Genomic DNA, 21,003 nt, shown 5'->3' on the forward strand with positions numbered 1-21,003 from the left:
TATGAAGGGTTTAAAGATGGTAAATGTAAACCTTCCAAATGATCATGTCCTCCAAAGAACTGAGTCATGAATTCAATCTAAATTTGAGTACCGCTCAGACATTTGGTAAAAGGACCACAGCATAATTCAATCACTTGACCCTACCAGCAGAAATAACTGTTAAAGAAGGTGCATTTCAAGATCTACATCCTAATCATCGGAGTTCAAAGTACGGTAGTAGTAAGGCAATATATCTTACGGTTAAGAAATACCATTGCTTTTCCAATAGATAAACTAAACCCAGCAGACAGAACAAGTAGAATGTACATAGTGCAATGCATAAAATGTGACCAAATATGACCAAACACATATTTTTAAAAAAGGCAAAAACATCTGAAAATAAATACTGGAATTTTCTACATGATACATTTAAACCAAAATATAAAGTAATATTACACATATAACAAGTCAATTTACAAAAGAACCAAAAACAATTACGATTTACTAAATGTGGTTAAAAACAGCACAGCAAATATCAGATGACATTAAAGTGGCTCTGTGTAAAGTGTAATAGCGCAGCTTTGAAATAAAAAGTTAACTCAAAGGTGATTCTCTTTCAAGTTGGCTCTCTTTACCGCTTTTTGTGTAGCCCATTTAATTAACAACTTACTGATAACGTCTTATTTGATTTACCTGCAGCATGGCCTCTTCCTCTTTCCCTCCTGCGCTTTCCTGCTCAGTGTGTTTAGTAACTCCTCTCTGGAGCTCTGGAGACCCAGTGTTGGGCCAAAAAGTGATTTCTGATGTCATTATGTGTTTTTAACGTCTACTGTCTTTACTAATATTAGTAAATACACTCTAGTGAACATGATTCATGAAGGGATTGTAGATCAAATTAAAAAGAATACCTGTTTTTGAAGTATCTTCATGACTCTGCGTATTTGTACCTATATTGTCGTCAGTCCAGTCCTTTTTGGTCACTTCAAATACTTTTATAGAACTACTATCATCTAGTTTTAATGTCAGTGGCACATTGTACCAGGATAAATTGGTCTCTTTAACAAAAACTGGTTGCAGCAGCTATTTTATGATAGGAATGCTTTTACTGGCTCCAAATTACTTGACATTCTTCCTGAGAGATATGATTGATCTGTTTTTGACAGAATTTAGGTCAACGAGTAATTTCTAACAGCTTAAATTCCTGCAATCACTTTTTGAACCGGCTTCGCACCCTTGAAAAACCCGTAGCTAGGCCCCTCTAGCTGGAGCAGCCAAAGGTAGCGTAGGCCCCGTTGGCTCTCCCCCAGCAGATTGTCCCAAGGGAAAACAGGATGGCTAGGTAACAGTGAGGAGGAAGCGTAGTTGTAAACAAAAGCCCATGGTACACCACCAACCCTTTCCTGTGTATAATCGGTTTTCCCCATACTGCAACACCCGCCGTGGAGCTATGTATTTACACACCTCTTTGCATTTAATTACATGTTATTATTAATCCCTGTCTCTCTTCCACAGCATGTCTTTGTCATGTCTTCATCTACTCACCCCCAACCTGGCGCGGCAGATGGCCGCCCCTCCCTGAACCTGGTTCTGCTGGAGGTTTCTTCACGTTAAAAGGGAGTTTTTCCTTCCCACTCTCACCAAAGCACTTGCTTAAAGAGAGTCCTATAATTGTTGGGGTTTTCTCTGTTTTCTTTGTATTTTTGTAAGGTTTTTACCTTACAATATAAAGTGCCTTGATTTCTATAGTGCCTTGTGATTCCATCCTGCCTTCCTGTAGGCATGTTTGTCTTTTATTGTCTTATGTACATACAGAGCACCTAAAACCAGTGTTGGGGAGTAACGGAATACATGTACCGCCGTTACGTATTTAAAATACAAAATATGAGTAACTGTATTCCGTTACAGTTACCGTTTATAAAGGTGGTATTTAGAATACAGTTACTTTGTTGAAATAAATGGATTACACGGCGGTACTTCCCTGTTTCATATTGTGGCGGGTCAGGACTGTTTGGGTTTTGTTTGACAGCTACGTTCTGTTGTTCCAGGCGGCAGCGCCATGGTTACAGGGTGACGCTCTCTCTCTGCGTGTTTCCTGGATGAGAGAGGCCTTTTTGTTGTTGGAATGCTACCGGTATAGCTCTAAAGAATGTAGCATCATAGGCAGTGTAGTCCGTGCTGCAGGGAGAATGGACTGCCATACCCGTTATTTGTCTATGAGGGAGGGAGGGAGGGAGAAAAAGGAAGTACGAGTTGTCATCGAGCAAAAACGGGAGCTGGAAGCATGTAAATATAATAATAACCACTGCAGCCAAGAAGAGTGCCTGACGAGCCCAGTTGTAAGTAAGCTATTAAGACTCGACTGTACGCTTTGTTCGTGTTTTCCTCCAAAAACAATAAGCTCCGTTGGAGCAGCCTTTCAACGCCTCTCTCTGTCTCTCGCTAGCAAAGTTGACCCAGACAACAAAGTAAAGCTAGTTTTCGGCTACGAGCCCGACGTATTATCCAGAGGTCCCTTTACTACGGTTCGGAGCCGCGGACCTTCAGTAACAGTAATAAATCACAGCAATAGTACATTCACGTAGTTGTAAACAGCATGATAACATATTAAGTAATCCAAAGTATTCAGAATACGTTACTCTCATTGAGTAACGTAACGGAATACGTTACAGAATACATTTCGGGGCATGTATTCTGTAATGGAATACATTTTAAAAGTAACCTTCCCAACACTGCCTAAAACTTAAGTAATGCCTATGATAATTGCAAATATGCAGTGATTAGGGAAGTTGTCACGTCATCATAGTGCCAACAGTTTGGCTCCATCCTATAGCTTTTCACTGAGTTCTCACACTGTTAGAACAAGGTCATGTGTGTTTCTGTTGCTCAGTAATACTGCTATATTACTGTAACAAATGGAGCCTCCACTGAAAGCAGAAGAGTTTATTACAAAACTCGCACAGGCTGTTGATGTATTCAGGGTAGTAAACTCACTTTTCATAATAGGCTGAGCAATTTTAAGTTTGTTTATCCTATCTGAGGCTCTCTCAAATGACCAAGGTCATCTCCAAAAGGGAGAGCCCAGACACCCCTTGGAGGAAGCTAATTTCTGCCAATCGTTCCTTCTGTCCCTACCCACATGTTGGACCATAGATAAGAGTTTGAAGGTGTCTTAACTGCTAAACTGACTCCTCCACTTTCAGTTCTCTTGACCACGAAAACCTGGTATAAAATCCACATTACAGCAGGTTACAAAAGTAACTATCCCAGAGCAATCTGGAGGTCACAAGCTAATGAAGACAACAGAAGCACATTATCTGCAAAAAACAAAGATGTTTTTCAACAAAGCCCAATAATTGGAGACTCCACCATCTGGCTATGTCTAAATATTCTGTTCATAAAAACTATGAATCTGTGACAAAGGGCAGCCCTGGCAGAAACCAACACACACTGGAAATGAATCTAAATTACTGTACTCAATACAAACCAAGCTCTTGCTGCAGTTGTACAGGGACCGAATGGCCAGTAACAACTGGCCAGACATTCCATACTCCCTAAATACCTCACACAGGATGTCCTGAGATATGCAGTCAAATAGATTTTCCAGGTCCACAAAAAACATGCAGACTGATTGGACAAATTCCTATGCACACTAGTAATGAATTGGTGCAATATAATCTAAGCCACCACCAGACCTCCATGCAACATTGCAGAGACATGTCAGCTAGGGTAACCCCACAACATCCAGGGTGAATCTCATCCAGCCCAGCTACCCTACCACGGAGCAGTTGTTCAACTCAATCAGTGACCTCACCTCAAGTGATAAGCGAGTCATCCCCCTCAGCCTCACTCTTCTTCCATACAGAAAACGTGACAGTGGGATTGAGGTATTCCCTAAGTGTTCCTTCCACTGCCTTACCTATGTCCTCAGTTGAGGTCAGTGACATCCCACCACCGCTTTGAGACCAAAAGTCTTGTTCAGTGGTCTAACCAACTCCTCCCACACCCGAGTTTTTGGGTCAGCTACACTCCGCTTGACCTGCTGGTCTGTCAGCTGCTTCTGGAGTCCCACAGGCTAACCAAGCATGATAAGACTTCTTTTTCAACCTGATAGCTCCCTTGAACTTCTGGTTCTGGGATTACTGCCACAACAGGCACCAATGCCCTTGCAGTCACAGCATTTTGCAGTTGCCTCAACAATACAGATGCAGAACATGGTCCACTCAGACTCACTGTCCCCACCCTCCCTCAGAATGCAATTGAAGTCTTGTCAGAGCTGGGAATTGAAGATCTGGAGGACTGGGGCCTCTGCCAGATGTCCCCAATGCTTGCTCAATATACTTTGAGTATGCCATGTCTGGCCAGCATCTTCCCCCGCCACCTGATCCAATTCACCACCAGGTGGTGATCAGTTGATAGCATAGAAGCTCTTTTTACCCAAGTGTCCAAGACATATGGCCACAGATCTGTTGCCATGTGAACTTATGAACAGCTCAAACATGGTGTTTGTTATGAACAAACTTTGGAAAATATAGGAAAATATATTGGCCCTTACAGCTAGAATATCTATAAATATTTATACTTACTTTTATATATTTACTTTTACTTTTCTATTTGTACTTCTGCTTTACTTTTATATATTTATACTTCTGCATTACATCAACACCTTAGTTAAGTTGTAACTGCAAACGCTTCTGATGTGTACCTCTAGTAATCTAACTATACATGGCTGTTGATGCAGGGACAGTGGCAAACGGCCACTTGCACATGCTACTTCGTGGCTCTACATAAGTACAAATTAAAGTTTAAGGGAGATGTGGGAGCTGTTTGGGGACATCTGTAAATTTAAATCCACGCCGTGCTAATATTCAGTGTGTTATATATTATTTTTTAAAATGATATTTATGTGAGAGCTCGTGATTTACAAGTCGTGATATATACATTTTTGAGAATAATTAAGAATATTAATGAAAAAATGAAGCGAATAGCTTTTGAACATTGGCATTTCCGAGGCAGATAGTGACCTCTGAAGGCAGCGGGCTCAATCGCCTCAGCTCTCCATTTCAGTCCGGTCTGTTGTGTTTTGCGGGCCGCCGTCCACTCTGACCTCTTAAGACTCTTTGAGAAGAAATGGAAACACCTTGACGTAACTCCCGACACAAACGGCTCTATACCCTGTATTTGAACCCTGAAGAATTATTCATACACTTGTCGATCGTCTCTCTGTCGAAAAGAGCAAAAACGGTGAGTGAATCGTTCTGCTGGTGACCTGAAGATCGAGGCCGTTGTCGCTTGAGTTTTGTGTCCGCTGTTTCATCGTGGCCTCTCGGCTCTCGTGGAACTCGAGTCCGGTGGTTTCCCTTTAGAAGTCCGAGGCCGCATGTATAGTTGGTTGACAAAGCAAGCATAAAATACAGATATAAATGATTTGAATAGTTAAAAAAACATTTTTGGACCAGACGCTTCAGTTGTTAGTAGGGAGAAAGCTTTTTTGTTGTTAAAGTCAGCTTGCTTTTGAAAGCTAACGTGGTGCTAAGGCTATCTAATCGGCTAACATTAGCCGGCTTTCCGGGTTTCGGTACATGAAATTACTTTTATATTGAGCGACAAACAATTGTATGACTTAATTGAAAGCAGCCGAGTCTGAGGTTGAGGGATTATGGAGATTTCTTTAAGTTTTATTTCGTTTTATCGGCCTGAAATCGGCCAATGCTTTACATTAGCGAATCTGGAAGTGAAGCTACTACTCGACTATAAAACTGTATGTACCCAACTGGACAGCTAACTCTAAGGCTTATCGCTTCCAATAACATAGCTGTTCTATATCTCTTAAGTTGGTTTGTGTGAATAGTTCGGCTCCGTATGGCTCGTCAAATAATAAAAATTGCGGTCATACGATTAGCTCTCTCGGATATGGCTGAACGTTTGTTTTCCATTAGTCATAACAAAGCTTTCTTTGCCCGACTTTTTAACATTGCGTATATATAAAGTATAAAAGTTTGAATTCAACATGGGAACATTTAAATGTTGATTTCTTGTGTTACTACATCAACATTTATTTTTATATTATTGTTTTGTTTTATTTACCTAATGGTCACTTCTCTTAACAGTTTGCTGTGTAACTGTTATGTGATGTGTAACTTTTATTATGTTGGTGTACTGTAACTGTTTCACCATATTGTGAGCGTGGCAGCTGTTCTGTAGGTTTCAGTCATGTCAAGCGAACTTTGCCGAATTACTGAGTAATAAATGTCCATGTTTCAATTGCTGTCTTTCTGGTTTAAGAAATGCTTTATGGAGAGCTTACATTCTTTTAATCTTGTCTCAGGTATCCACTCCTTATTGGAAAAGCTATGTTTCGGCAAGTTGGTTTCAACAAAATCAGTACAGTCTATGCAAAAGTAATTTTTTGTGATTAGATAATTTAACAAAGTTTTACAGGTGTGTGTTCTCCAGTATGTGTTGGTGTTAAATTAGTTTTCTTTTTAGTCTACCCACATTTCCCTAAGAAGCTTTTCCATTTGCCAGATCGCTGTAAGTACAATAAGAATTGGTTCTTAATACTTGCCTGGTTAAATGCTGCCATATTTACCTCTGAAGTTGGATGTCAGAACTGTGAGTGAGGTCACTTCCAAATTGATTGTTTCATTTGTAGTCAGATTTTCTCAGTTTCTAATAGAATTTTCAGCTGGAATGCCCCCTCAAGTCTGACTTGCGGTGCATTCCTGAATAAGTTGTAATTCCTGAGTTCCTCGTTGGAAATTGAATTTGGAATACCTATTCGAACACACAGCAACTGCCAAGTTAACAATTCATAGCAGTCCTTAACGTGTGCAGTAGTAAAACTTTTCATATGTGCTACCAGTATTGTGTCTTTGTGACTCACTAATCCTGCAAATGTCTGTGTCCACGTATACTTTTTGGTCAGACAGAAGGAGGAGATGAGATTTCCCCCACCCGAAATGCACTCCCATGCACGTTCTAGGATCCTGACTGTGTGTCACTAGAATTGAATGATGTAAGCAATTGTCCAATGTTGATTGGCTGACAGGTGGGCCAAAATGAAAAAGGGAGCAATAGTGGAGTTTACTGGGAACAGGGAAACTGTGAAAGAAATTTTGTGGATGAAAAATTAATGCATGAAAAGCACAGACAGTGGCTGCAGTGGACACATTTCATTTTTCACAACACTTGTTCTTGCTTGAGCTCTTTGAATGTTAGAAATTGGCTCAGTGAAGCTGGAGGATGAACGCCAACTTTTTTTCCACTCGATAAAAGTTAACGTGAGGGATTCTGGTGGTTAGGGACAAATGCAATCGCATAGCAGGATGCTATACACGGGCCAAACTTCAGTCAGGAGAACAACTGAGATTATTCATCCACAATACGAGGTTAGTTATTAATATACTGCAACAACATGGGAATAGAACAGCTGCGAGAGAATTCAGCATTAATGAATCAATGTTACGGAAGTGGAGGAAGCGCAGTTTTTGGCTTTCCCCATATTTCAAAAGTGCTTCATCTCTTTGCTATGACTGTCGACCGGCATAATTTGCAGATGATAATGGTTTTAGCCGCTGCGATGCTTTCGACCAAAACAGGCGCAGCTTGACGACATCATCGCGATATGGCAAAGGGGTGGGATTAAATAAGTGTATACTTCTTCCCACTCCCTTTCAACATGTAAATTAATCAGAATGGTTTTTTGTATGTAATTTGTATAGTATTTTTTTTCTCTCTTATTTCTTTTCTAAATGTACTTGTATATTGTTCACATGTTGAAATAAATTACCAATCAATCATAGAGCGATATAGTCAAAATCTCTATCGTTGGCCAAATTTATATAGTTTCTATCGTATATCGTTTATATCGCCCACCCCTACACAGCACCACCTCATACAAACTAAAATATTTTTTTTTCAACTGTATAAGACAATTGTTTTATCACCCTTTTCCAATAGGGTGATAGTACTTGGTACCAGGTACATTTTTAGTACCTACTCGACTAGGGTTTCAAGTGATCCCAAAAATATGACGTGCCACCTATTGGCTAGTCGGTCGCATTACTCGATGAGTCACAAGAGCTTTGTCAGATGTTGCCACACATGCAGTTCATATCAATTGATCAATTCTTACAGGGTGACCGTAGCTGAGCTGTATCCCTCCATGCTGCAGGAAAACTTTGTGAGAGAACTGGAGGTGCAGAGGGAGAGTGGTGGCAGGGGTTTAAGAGTGTTGTGATAGTAGCGTCTGGAAACACTGACTTTACTGAAGTTATTGTGTTATGGCACATGCCATTGCCAGATCTTCTATATTATAAATTCGAACTATATCTTAAAGCTTTGATATACTAATGGCTGACCTAAAGTCTTGGTTGTTATATATAGTGCAGCGGTCCCCAACCCCCCGGGGCTCGGACCAGTACCGGTCCGTGAGTTATTTGGTACCGGGCCGCGAGAGTTGAGGCTCAGGTGTGAAATGTATAGTTTTCAGGGTTTTTATCGGTTTTCAGCGTTATTTTGTTATCATTTCTATCGTTTACTCGGTTTTCCTTGGTCTTTTCACGTGTGTTATGAATGAATTTTCTTTTTTTCGATACCGGTACTAGTTTTATTTTGTTGTATTTATCCGCGACACCTTAAAGGCCGGTCCATGAAAATATTGTCGGGCATAAACTGGTCCGTGGCGCAAAAAAGGTTGGGGACCGCTGATATAGTGGATTTCACTATCTAATGTTTTGAACAGTAACTAATGCTTTTAGACTAGAAAGTGGTTTCTATGAGGCATCCTTCCAATTCTCAGCTACACTCAAAGAGCCTAGACAACCTCCACAGGGTAAGCTTTGGTCATGAACAGGAAGAATGAGAAAGTGTTTTCTATCACACTGTGTAATTCCCAACTTCTGTCTGGACTTGGACAATAGAAACACTATCAGGGGTTAAAAGGTGTTAGGGGGAGGGCCAGCCAAATTCTGTCTTGCTGTGGTTGTCCCATGGTGGTGGTGGGGTTGAGAAGAGGTCAGGATGCACAGGATGCCAGTTGTGATGATTAATCTGTGGATAAGAGGATCTGCATCAGCACAGCCTGTTTATATCCAGACAGTCAAACAAGCAAGCAGACTTCAAATTAGCCACTAATCAACTTAGGGTGCAACCAACAGACTCTCAGCAGGGACTGCTGCATGGTAATGCTTCTGAACAGAGCCTCTGGTTTGAAGACGTGTTTAACAATAAAAAAATTCTAAATTGGTATTGAGTTTTGCATTGTCACAGTAAACTTAATGTTTATAGGCTGCTGCTTTCAGTCAGTGGCTGGTAGGAGTATAGTTGCAACAATAGTCAAGATTTCAAAGCCTTAATATAAGTGCTTTGGCAGCTGCCATTAGTGTTGTTTTTTTGTTTTTTGTTTTTGGGAGCCACAAGTGACCGCAAATGAAAGGGTGGAGTGCCAAGTTTATCAAGCTACATCCAGAAACCTATATGGATACAGTGTACAGATACAAGTAGCTGCTGGTGGGTACTAAATAACAGACTAATGAAACTGAAAAGTTTCACTCACCAAAACAGAAGTACAAATGTGGATGGTCTGTACCTCAAAGGTGGCCTTAATATCAGTCAGTCAGTTCCATTTAAAGGCACCAACATCACAAATGCTTTTGAGAGGTCCAGTAAATCAAAGCAGCCACAACTCTGTTATCCAGATGGATGAGTTGGAAAAACATTCAACCTCCCACTTTATAAAATAGTAAATATATAAATGGATGAAAATATGTGTTGTTGTTGTATTTTTTGGGGGGTGGGGGTTAATGCTGTAACATAGGACTGACATGGGAGTTGGTGTGGCTGGACCCCAATTTGTGTCCATTAGATGAACTGCATTTTTTATTTATTTTTTTTGCCACCTTTACTTTAGCATTGGTTTTCGGCCCTTCTGTTTTTCTAAATGTGGATCAGATAATCATTTTAGTGTGTTTCATGTACAGACAGATGAATGTCAATTGAGCCTTTCTCCTCTGTTCTTCCTGTTTGCAGGTAGAGAGACTTCATGTCCCAGAAATCCCTGTGAACGTCAGCACTTCCTCTTAAGTGTGTTCCCTTTCCCATTCTCTCTCTCTGGTTGGTTGGATGAGTCCCAAACAGCGACACAACTGATTGGGTGTTGAGCCAGACCGGGTAGCCAACGGGAAGCTAGGTGAGGCTTTCATTTTGTTTGTTGGTTTTTTGTTTTTAAATTATAATAATTTATTTTACTTCCAGCACACTGATTGCACACAAAGTCCACATAACAGATACCAAAAAACTGATGTAGCTTCAGATCGTATTTCACTTAGTGACGTCATTGTCAAGTAAGGAAGCGTTGAAAAATGCTGTTACAAATGAATGGCAAATTGATACAAACCCCCAAAGGTGATATATCTGGCAAGTAAGTTTTTTGTTACCCCCCCTATTGGTACAAATTAAAACATGATCAGGATCATATAGCTTGGGTAAATTACAGCGAGCTGGCCAACAAAATCACATTTAATAGGAAGTGCTAACACTTTTAATTATATCTAACAATAAATAAACCGTACAAATCAGATTTGTTTGAGCATTAGTACAGTACCGTATTTTCACGACCATAAGACGCACTGTACTAAAAGGCGCAGTCTCAGTTATGTGTGCCATTACTGTATTTAACACACACATAAGGCGCACTTAAAAATATTTAAAAATAAAGCGGGAGCAAACCTGAGTTCGGTACCTTACTCACATTTTTATTACCAGTAATCGTCATCATCAACAACACACAAGCACACAAGTGTGCGTATTTAAAAATAAAGCAGGAGCAAAACAAAGTTTGGTGCTCACATTTTTATCATCAATCAAACCCATCGAAGTCCTCATCCTCTGTGTCTGAATTGAACAGCTGCGCTAAATCTCCATCAAACATGCCAGGTTCACTTTCTTCACTGTCAGAGTCACTTTCCGTGCCGTGCGGCTCCTCGGAAATGATGCCGGCTTTTGCGAAAGCTCGAACAACAGTGCCAGCAGACATGTTAGCCCAAGCATCTACAATCCATTCGCAAATTGTGGCGTAACTCGCCCGGCGCTGCCTTCCACTCTTGGTGAAACTGTGGTCTCCATCGGTCATCCATCGCTCCCAGGCCGCTCGCAGCCTTACTTTGAACGGGCGGTTCACACCGATGTCCAGCGGTTGGAGATCCTTTGTCAGGCCTCCCGGAATGACAGCAAGCTCACAGTTCATTTGTTTCACTAGTTTTTTTCACATCGGCTGTGAGATGGGCACGCATAGAGTCACAGATTAAGAGCGATGGTGATGCGTGGAAAAAACCACCTGGTCTCCTTACATACACCTCCCTCAGCCACTCTTTCATCATTTCCTCATCCATCCAGCCCTTTTCATTTGCCTTAATGATGATTCCTGCTGGAAACTTCTCTTTAGGCAAAGTCTTTCGCTTAAAAATCACCATAGGCGGCAGTTTCTGTCCATTAGCATGGCAGCCAAGCACAACAGTAAAAGAAGACTTTTCGTGCCCCGTTGTGCGTATCGCTACCGTGCTGGTCCCCTTCTTCTCCACAGTGTGACTCACCGGGATGTCAAAAGTGAGCGGGACCTCGTCCATGTTTGTGATGTGGCTGGGCTGGATGTTTTTGTCGCCGATGTGTTTGCTGCAGTAGGAGCGGAAGATGGCCAGCTTTTCCTTATAATCCGCTGGAAGTTGCTGCGCTACCGTAGTCCTGGTCCGGATGGAAAAATGGCACAGTTTCATAAAAAGTGAAAGTGAAACTGCTTTTAGCCGAATGGTGACCGTCGAAACGCTTCTCCCGCTCGTTCTTTGCTCGATGATCCACCGCTCGAGTCTTTCCTCCAACTCGGGCCACCTCGCCTTATGTCCGCGGAAACTCAGCTGCGTTTTCTTGACCTGCCGGAGCTTGTTTTCTAGCTTCCTCCATTTGCGAACCATCGATTCGTTAATCTTAAATTCTCTCGCCGTTGCTCGATTTCCATGTTCCTCTGCGTAGCTGATGGCCTTCAGTTTAAACTGTGCTTCATAAGCGTGTCTCTTTGCCATTTTCAGGGTTGCCCCCACACTTCACCCTTTAGCGTTCTCATGGTGTTCTCTACTACGTCCTCCTTACAACACACAGGGCACACTGCGCTATAGGGCGCGCCGTACTTTTTGAAGAAAATCTAAGACTTTTAAGTGCGCCTTATGGTCGTGAAAATACGGTAATAGCTTACACGGGGGCTCGGTTAGCTACTTAAATGTAGCTAAATTATGCATCTTTCATCTCTACTTTGATTGCTTGCACATAAATGACAGCTGTGAGTGACAGTAATAAGATTTCTGTATATTTCTGTTGCTTTAGGCTAGCCATCATGGCCGATGTGGACCCAGACACCCTGCTGGAGTGGCTGCAGATGGGTCAGGGTGATGAGCGTGACATGCAACTCATTGCTCTGGAGCAACTCTGCATGCTACTGCTCATGTCAGATAACGTCGACCGCTGCTTTGAGACGTAAGTTTGTGTATTTGTCTCACAAGCATTCAGTTGGTGGTCATGATTTCAGAATTCAGCACTCTCTCTTCCTCACCGTCACCCCTCTCTTATCTGCCAGATGTCCTCCTCGGACATTCCTTCCAGCACTCTGTAAGATCTTCTTGGATGAGAGTGCTCCAGATAACGTGCTGGAGGTTACAGCCCGAGCAATAACCTACTACCTGGACGTGTCGGCAGAATGTACCCGCAGGATTGTGGGAGTGGATGGGGCCATCAAAGCGCTGTGTAATCGACTGGTGGTAGTGGAGTTGAACAACAGGACCAGCAGAGACCTGGCTGAGCAGTGTGTCAAGGTAGGAGACAACTGACTATAAGAGAGAGGCCCATTTCATTTCTCTGATCTGTTTCTTGTCTTATGGTGGTTGTTGACAGCTTTTAAACATAAGCCAAAAGCCTCAGTCCAGCTTGCTTTGCTGGGCTTTCAAATAAATCCTCAAAATTGGAACGTACTTCCTTATATAAGAGGAAGTCTTGTGATCTGACATGACATCTGTCACACATTGAAAGTCCATATGTGAAGGAAAGTTGTATACATAGTTGCTCATGTCATATAGTAATGTATTAACATTTGGAACAATCATTGAATCATTGAAATCACACCTCCTCACTTCACCACTAAAATCTTGTATCACGACATGAATTGACTGAAAGTATATGTTCTGTTATAGTTCTAACACACTACCCTGGCTCATCAAAACAAGGGTAATATCAGTCGCAAGCAGCTGATCCCACTGCTGTACAGGAGAACCAGACATGATGCACAGCATGTGCTGTTACATATGTCTTGATTAAACTTGATTATTGCTGTTGCAGCAGTTGATGAAATAGTTACAACCTTTAATCTATTGAACTAAATTACAGTTTCATCTTTTCCTACTGGGCTGACTGTCAACACGCTCTTCAGTGTCTCCAGCTGTTTCCTGCACACAATTGTCACAGATTTTCTCAAAGCATTGGGCTGTGTGGCACGCATGTGATTTTTACACTTTAAGCAGTATGATAGTGGAACAGGTAAAATTTGTGGAAAATAATAATACTAATACAAAAAAGTCAAATACTTGAGTATTTAAAACCTCAATGGAGTCTAATCAGAGAGGAGGGCATCTCCCTGATCTGTTGCTGTGTTATTGTCCTGAACAGAAAGCTAACACATGAGATGAAGTTTTGATCAGCTGCTTCTCTGTTTGGGTGGGGTTCTTTGGGGTTTGGAGACAGAGCTATGCCATAGACATGAGATCACAACAATGTGCTGCCAGATGTTTATTAATTATTTTCCCAAACAGTGGTGTTTATTCAGGCCTTACTTTGTCACCAGTCCGATGTGTTAGATCAGACTTGTGCTAGAGGCCCAGAGGGGTTCTTTATCCACTAGATTTTCTGTTTTTCTGTCATTTGATCCTGTTATTCTCAATTTTTCAAATTTTCTTTTTTTGATCTTCTGAGAAAAGGTAGAAATATCAATTAGTGAGGATGATGGGAGATCAGTCTCTATGTTGAGTGCTTTAAATAAATCATTGACTCACCCAAAAATGTTATCTAATGGCATAGTTTGGAGAAGTCTGTGATTCAGGTACACCAAGATTTGGAGTTACATATTCCTTCTAGAGATTAAGTTTGAACATATGTTTTCGTGTTTCTCCAGGTGCTGGAGTTGATCTGTACCAGAGAGTCTGGCGCAGTGTTTGAGGCAGGCGGGCTGAACTGTGTGCTGAGTTTCATCCGAGACAGTGGGCACCTTGTTCATAAAGACACTCTGCACTCAGCCATGGCTGTTGTGTCCCGCCTTTGCAGCAAAATGGAGCCCCAGGACTCTTCTCTGGAGACCTGTGTGGAGTCTCTGTCTAGCCTCCTCAAACACGAAGACCACCAGGTAAATATAGAACAGGGGTTGCATCCAGTTAATGCACTTTTCTGATTACAAATACATGGTATGAAAGAGACTTTGAAATAGTTGCTGCCCTCCCTTCTTATTTGTGTTATTTGCCACTTTTCCTAAACTGAGGGTGGTCATAAAAGGGGTGGAGCTAAAACTGCTTCTTTCTACTATATGAAGGGGGTGCACCAAGTATTGAGATAACTGAAGTTTCAGAGTTTGGATTGTCTCTTTCTCTATGAATAGATATTACAATGAAAGATTAGGTTTTTGTTCTCTCCTAATGCTGTACCAACTCCTAGCTTCAACACAGAGACTATAGCTTTGTGCCTCTGAGAAAAATGATTTAAAGAAAGAAGTAGTGGGACTTTTAGAACTAATTAAATTATAATGTTTTGTTTAAAAGGTACTGTGTTGGAACATTAATAACTCGAATTTCCTTTTAGAAGCTCATTAAAGAGGGAAAATTGTGAAAAGCATTGCTAGATCTTTAACCTTGTTCAGGCTGAATATGCTATAACTCAAAACTCTCCTCTCCTGCAGGTGTCAGACGGTGCTTTGCGCTGCTTTGCCTCACTGGCTGACCGGTTCACACGTCGTGGTGTAGACCCTGCCCCTTTAGCCAAACATGGCTTGACAGAGGAGCTGCTGTCCCGCATGGCGGCTGCTGGAGGGACAGTGTCAGGCCCCGCATCTTCCTGCAAGCCAGGCCGGCCTTCAGCAGGTGCAGGCCCCTCGGCTTCTGACTCGAAATTGAGCAACCAGGTGTCTACCATTGTCAGCCTGCTGTCAACACTCTGCAGGGGGTCTCCGCTAGTGACACATGTAGGTCAAAACACCTTGAATGAAGATGTATTTATTACTTTATTAAGTAAGAAGTCTGATCAACATTAAATGTTCTCTTTCTGGGTGTCCAGGACTTGTTGCGTTCAGCACTGCCCGATTCGATGGAGTCAGCGCTGGGAGGAGATGAGCGCTGTGTACTGGACACCATGCGGCTGGTTGACCTCCTGCTGGTGCTCCTGTTTGAGGGGCGAAAAGCGCTGCCAAAGTCCACAGCAGGGTCGACGGGCAGGATCCCAGGGCTGCGACGTCTGGACAGTTCTGGGGAGAGATCACACCGACAGCTCATCGACTGTATCCGTAGCAAGGACACAGATGCTCTCATCGATGCCATTGACACTGGAGGTGATGATGCAAACTAATAAATATTACAGAAGCCATGAGTCTGAGTGTTGATAGTTTGGAAAAATTTCATCACACTTCCTTTTAACTTTGTAATCATATCAGCTAGACTGTTATATATTTGCATATGTATTACAAAAAAAATAATAGAACTTGGTTTTAAAGTTGGCTTCAAAAGTATAGGCTTTAAACGTATTGACAGGTTAAACTTCAGTGAAATTAGGTAGAAAACAGGTGGTGTTTTGCTGAAGGTTGTTTGTGTGTGTGTGTGCGTTATCGGTAATAATGGAATGTTGTTTTGTAGCATTTGAGGTGAACTTTATGGATGATGTCGGACAGACGCTGCTCAACTGGGCTTCAGCTTTCGGCACGCAAGAAATGGTAACGATAAAACTTGCCATTTAATCTGGACTAAATTAACTGAAGAACATCTAACTGACAATGATATTAGTTTTTCAGTTTAATACTATTACAAATTGTTATCCGTGTATTATTTAATTTCAGTTTCACCAACTGTCTGTTGTTGTAGGTTGAGTTTCTTTGTGAGAGAGGAGCAGATGTCAATAGAGGTCAGAGGTCATCGTCACTGCACTATGCTGCCTGTTTTGGACGCCCGCAAGTAGCCAAGGTAACACACGAAAGCTAAGGATGAAATGCACGTTTAGTCCTGCAGTAGTCCAGTTTCTGAAACATTTTTTTTTCTGGAGTAATGTGTTTTGTTGACTGATTTTAATTTTTTTTTTTTTTTGCGCATTGCTTCCTTTGTAATGTGTGTGTGCAGACTCTCCTGCGTCATGGGGCCAACCCTGACCTGAGGGATGAGGATGGAAAAACACCTCTGGACAAGGCTAGGGAGAGGGGACACAGTGAAGTTGTAGCTATACTGCAGTCTCCTGGTAAGTAAACCAGGTCTATGCAAGACCACTACTGCTATTGCTGGTTCCGCTGCTATATCATTTCATTGTAACGTGCCTTTTCTGTCTCTGACTTGTGTTAATTTTGCACTTTTGCCTTTCTTATGCCAAAAACTAAAGTTTCCTTGCAATGTCTAAAAAAACAACAAACTGAAATTAACCCAATTAACCAGGCCCTTTGCACCTACAGTAGATGTGCTTTATGCTTACCTGCACTTGGTTTTGCTGACAGAGAGTGATGCACAAATGTCTATCGGTCTCGAAAGGCAAACAATCTGTGTGTTTCAGGAGACTGGATGTGTCCAGTGAACAAGAGTGATGACAAGAAGAAGAAAGATCTTAACAAAGAGGAGGAGGAGGGCAGTGAACCCAAAGGAGACCCAGAAATGGCTCCTATCTACCTAAAGAGACTTCTGCCTGTTTTTGCACAAACATTTCAGCATACCATGCTGCCTTCTATTAGGTAAATGACAGTGTCTAAGCACTCTGCAGCAGCCATTCATTCACCTTAATTTACCATTGTTTACTAGGCTACATCAGATAAACTTTAAATATTGTCGAATTTACATGAGTTAATCGAATCATATTACATTGTGTTCTTTCTGTTCTGAATCAAACTTCACTACTATGTCCAGTGCAAATCTTAATTAAAGGAGCAGAAGTGGACATAAAAGGAACTGCTGTCTATAATTAAAACCAGGCTGGGAGTTCTCACTAGAAAAATGAAGTTGCATGTTTCTATTTTGATGGTTTTCAGGAAAGCTAGTCTGGCTTTGATCAGGAAAATGGTTCACTATAGCAGCGAAGTGCTGCTGAAGGAGGTGTGTGACAGCGAGGCGGGACATAACTTGCCCACGGTGCTGGTGGAGATCACAGCTACTGTCCTCGATCAAGAGGTACAAACACTCAAATACACAGACACAGACATCCTTTTGGGTCTTATTTGTCAAACCTTCCAAAACCCAGAATCTTAGCAGGACATACCTAGTTGGAATAGATCAAATTTTAGCCCAACAGAGAATGAACACTAGCTTAAGCAGATGCTTAATTAAATTAATTAATTACAATTATTCAAACGCTGCCGTGTATATACTACAAAGGCCGAAAGGTGATGATCACATTGACTTACATGGTTTTGGGTGCTTGAGTGCCACACAGCACAGTGGTCCAGTGGTGAGCATTTCTCCTTCAGCTGATTAAGGCTGTGTGAATTTTCTCAACGAAGCTGGGCTACCTCCCACAGTTAATTACATGTTATGTTAACTAACTCTAAGTTTTAAATCCTTTTTTTTCGGCTACGCCATAGATCTGGAGGTTATTTTTTTCCATCACAGTTCTTCAAGTCCGCTATCTTATCCTGCATTTCAATGTTCTGTTTCAGCAGTGTATGTTTCATTTACCAGCAGTCTGATTCCAAATCTGTTGTCCATGTTTGTGTTTTTGAACAGGGAAAGGTTTTCCTTTGTAGTTTTTATTTAATTTAATTTAATTTTTTGTAATGTATATTCACTAATGTGGCATCCCAGATCTTGTTCAAAGTCTCTCAACTCTTTATAAAGTAGTGTCACATTTCTGAGCAGTGTGTTATGGTTAACGCAGCTTCTTCCCCACTCTAGACAGCCTGAGGAAATAGAGATGCAAAGATGTGCAACACAGGGATGATAAAGACTAAGGAACCACTTTAGTGTTTTGACCACAAGACATGATGTTTTACCTGAGGTTGATCTTCTTAAAAAAAACAAAAAAAACCAACATTTTTCACCATGATGTCGTACTGTTATGTGACAGTCTAAGCATGCCTACACACTACATGTATTTTAGCCAGACACATATGTCCTAAATCTTTTTTCTTCTTTTAAGGAGGGATATGATAAAATGTTTTCTTGCTTTCTCTCTCTCCCTGTGTCAGGACGATGACGACGGTCACCTTCTGGCTCTGCAGATCATAAGGGATCTGGTGGATAAGGGTGGAGATGTTTTCCTTGACCAGCTGGCTCGACTAGGCGTCATCAACAAGGTGTCGACTTTGGCTGGACCAGCATCTGATGATGAGAACGAGGATGAAGCAAAACCTGAGAAGGTATACACCGAGAGGACGATGAGATGAAGCTTAAGATTTAGTCTTCAGTATGTGTATATCATATATACACATTTTTCTCGCAGGAGGAAGAGGTGCAGGAGGATGCTAGGGAGATCCAGCAGGGGAAGCCATACCACTGGAGGGACTGGTCCATCATCAGAGGCAGGGACTGTCTCTACATCTGGTCTGACGCTGCTGCCCTTGAGCTCTCCAATGGCTCCAATGGCTGGTTCAGGTTCATCCTGGATGGGAAGCTAGCCACCATGTACTCCAGCGGAAGTCCAGAAGGGGGATCGGACAGCTCCGGTATGAGTTAACATGCTTATAATGCACTTGCATATCTGTCATTTTGTTCTGCTGACAATGGTCCATCTCTTTTGGGCTGCAGAGTCTCGCAGCGAGTTCTTGGAGAAGCTACAGCGGGCACGGAGTCAGGTGAAGCCAGTAACAGCCAGTCAGCCCATCTTGTCCAGTGTTGGCCCCACCAAGCTGACCGTAGGGAACTGGTCTCTGACCTGCCTGAAGGATGGAGAGATTGCTATCCACAACTCAGATGGGCAGCAGGCCACCATCCTGAAGGAAGACCTGCCTGGCTTTGTCTTTGAGTCTAACAGAGGAACCAAGCACTCTTTCACAGCAGAAACATCCTTGGGTGAGTCTCATTGTCTAATAAGCAAAATGTATACAGGTAAGCTATCAAACAAAGGAAAATATTCTTCCCGTTGAAATTTACAAACGTGTTCAGCAGCGTTGTTAAATGTCTCATTTTCGTGTGTCTTTGTGTGTGTTCGCATGTGCCTGAGTAGGCTCAGAGTTTGTGACTGGTTGGACGGGGAAGCGAGGCAGGAAATTAAAGTCAAAACTGGAGAAGACAAAGCAGAAGGTGAAAAGTATGGCAAGAGAGCTATATGATGATCATTTCAAAGCTGTAGAAAGCATGCCCAGAGGAGTGGTGGTTACTCTCCGGAACATTTCAACACAGCTGGAGTCTGCTTGGGAGCTGCACACCAACAGACAGGTACACAAGTACACATTAGTAGACAGACTCTCATTGGATTGCAACAATAAACAGTAATGTAAATGCTTACATGCTTATGACTTATATTGTTAACAGTGTATTGAAGGGGAGAACACTTGGAGGGACCTGATGAAAACGGCTCTGGAAAACCTGATTGTAGTTTTGAAGGATGAAAACACGATTTCTCCGTATGAGATGTGTAGCAGTGGCTTGGTCCAGGCTCTGTTTACAGTCCTTAACAATGTGAGCTAATTCTAAATCTCTCATTCATCTGATTATTTATTCTTTATTGAAATATTCTAAGGTACTGGTTTTCAAAGGCCTTAATTAGTATATTTTATATTTTGTTTTATATATATATATATATATATATATATATATATATATATATATATATATATATAAATAATATACACACACACACACACACACACACACACACACACACACACACACAAAAAAAAAAAATTTTATTTACAAGTTAATACTGCGTATCTACTTCTTGTGTGGGTCCAGTTACAGTTGATGTGGCTGGATGTGTAGATGATAGATCTGTATTAGTTGCATGGTGCTGTCGTGTCAATATGGATCAAAATCTGAGGAATGTTTTTGAATTCATGCTAGTTCTAGAGGTGAAGGGGGACCACCCCTGTCCTTAAAGATGAAAATTTGACATGTCTTATGCTTCTGTGTAGAGTGTGGAACTGGACCTGAAACATGATTGTAAGCCTTTAATGGAAAGAATCAATGTCTTTAAGGCGGCTTTCAGCGAGAATGAAGATGATGAAAGGTAATGTCATGCTCATATTCTGAATTCGATAAATGAAAACAAAGCACTCTTATGCATAATGATTTATAGGACAGTATACTTGTTGTTTGTTCAAACAGAGACAAGGAAAAGAAAGATGGACATAAATGAGGACATTTCTACATGAAGTAGACCCAAAAAATTTGATTTAAAGAGAAAAGATATACAGAGAATGACAAAGGGCAGACAAAGTTAGTCAGAATGACAACTAAAAAAGTGATAGCTTAGTCACACTAGAGTACAAATAGGATGGCAACCTCCCTCGGACTAGGACAAAGTCTGTGGTTGCCTGGTGATCACGAGAACAATTACAAGTAGTTGAGGTAACCAGCTGGTTGCCCAGAGGTTGAGGGTGTTGACTGCTCAATCACTTCTGATTGTAAGGCAATCACAAGCTTTACTAAACGCATAAATGCAGACAGTCGGGGTTGGTCTGCACTGAGCAGTCCCTGTCTTTGCAAGCAGGGAGTGCCTGCTGGTTGCATTCTGGTTATTAGGGCTGTCACGATTTGTCGACTAGTCACGATTATGTCTACTATCAAAATCGGCAACGACAAATTTAATAGTTGATGCGTCGTTTGA

The 21,003-nt window shown here is 41.6% G+C and overlaps 1 protein-coding gene across 4 annotated transcripts in view; it reads left to right on the top strand.

Moving 5' to 3' along the window:
• Window positions 1-5,035: 5,035 nt before the first annotated feature.
• Window positions 5,036-21,003, top strand: part of hectd1 (HECT domain containing 1) — a 46,821-nt gene continuing 30,853 nt past the window's right edge. For all 4 annotated transcript variants that reach the window (XM_086274024.1, XM_086274022.1, XM_086274023.1 and 1 more), the window contains exons 1-18: window positions 5,036-5,220; window positions 10,009-10,168; window positions 12,352-12,501; window positions 12,602-12,836; window positions 14,186-14,413; window positions 14,960-15,241; window positions 15,334-15,604; window positions 15,906-15,982; window positions 16,131-16,229; window positions 16,383-16,497; window positions 16,804-16,978; window positions 17,273-17,411; window positions 18,425-18,595; window positions 18,679-18,901; window positions 18,984-19,247; window positions 19,402-19,613; window positions 19,710-19,856; window positions 20,309-20,403. In XM_086274024.1, coding sequence (XP_086130150.1) covers window positions 12,362-12,501; window positions 12,602-12,836; window positions 14,186-14,413; window positions 14,960-15,241; window positions 15,334-15,604; window positions 15,906-15,982; window positions 16,131-16,229; window positions 16,383-16,497; window positions 16,804-16,978; window positions 17,273-17,411; window positions 18,425-18,595; window positions 18,679-18,901; window positions 18,984-19,247; window positions 19,402-19,613; window positions 19,710-19,856; window positions 20,309-20,403 — 2,873 coding nt within the window. In that variant the 5' untranslated portion in view covers window positions 5,036-5,220; window positions 10,009-10,168; window positions 12,352-12,361. The remainder of the gene's footprint in view (window positions 5,221-10,008; window positions 10,169-12,351; window positions 12,502-12,601; window positions 12,837-14,185; window positions 14,414-14,959; window positions 15,242-15,333; window positions 15,605-15,905; window positions 15,983-16,130; window positions 16,230-16,382; window positions 16,498-16,803; window positions 16,979-17,272; window positions 17,412-18,424; window positions 18,596-18,678; window positions 18,902-18,983; window positions 19,248-19,401; window positions 19,614-19,709; window positions 19,857-20,308; window positions 20,404-21,003) is intronic.

Source organism: Aulonocara sp. 'chitande type north' Nkhata Bay, linkage group LG19, assembly GCF_057382095.1.
Source record: "Aulonocara sp. 'chitande type north' Nkhata Bay isolate Kocher_YH1m ecotype deep benthic linkage group LG19, A_spYH_male_GT1.1, whole genome shotgun sequence".
Taxonomy (NCBI): Eukaryota; Metazoa; Chordata; class Actinopteri; order Cichliformes; family Cichlidae; genus Aulonocara; species Aulonocara sp. 'chitande type north' Nkhata Bay.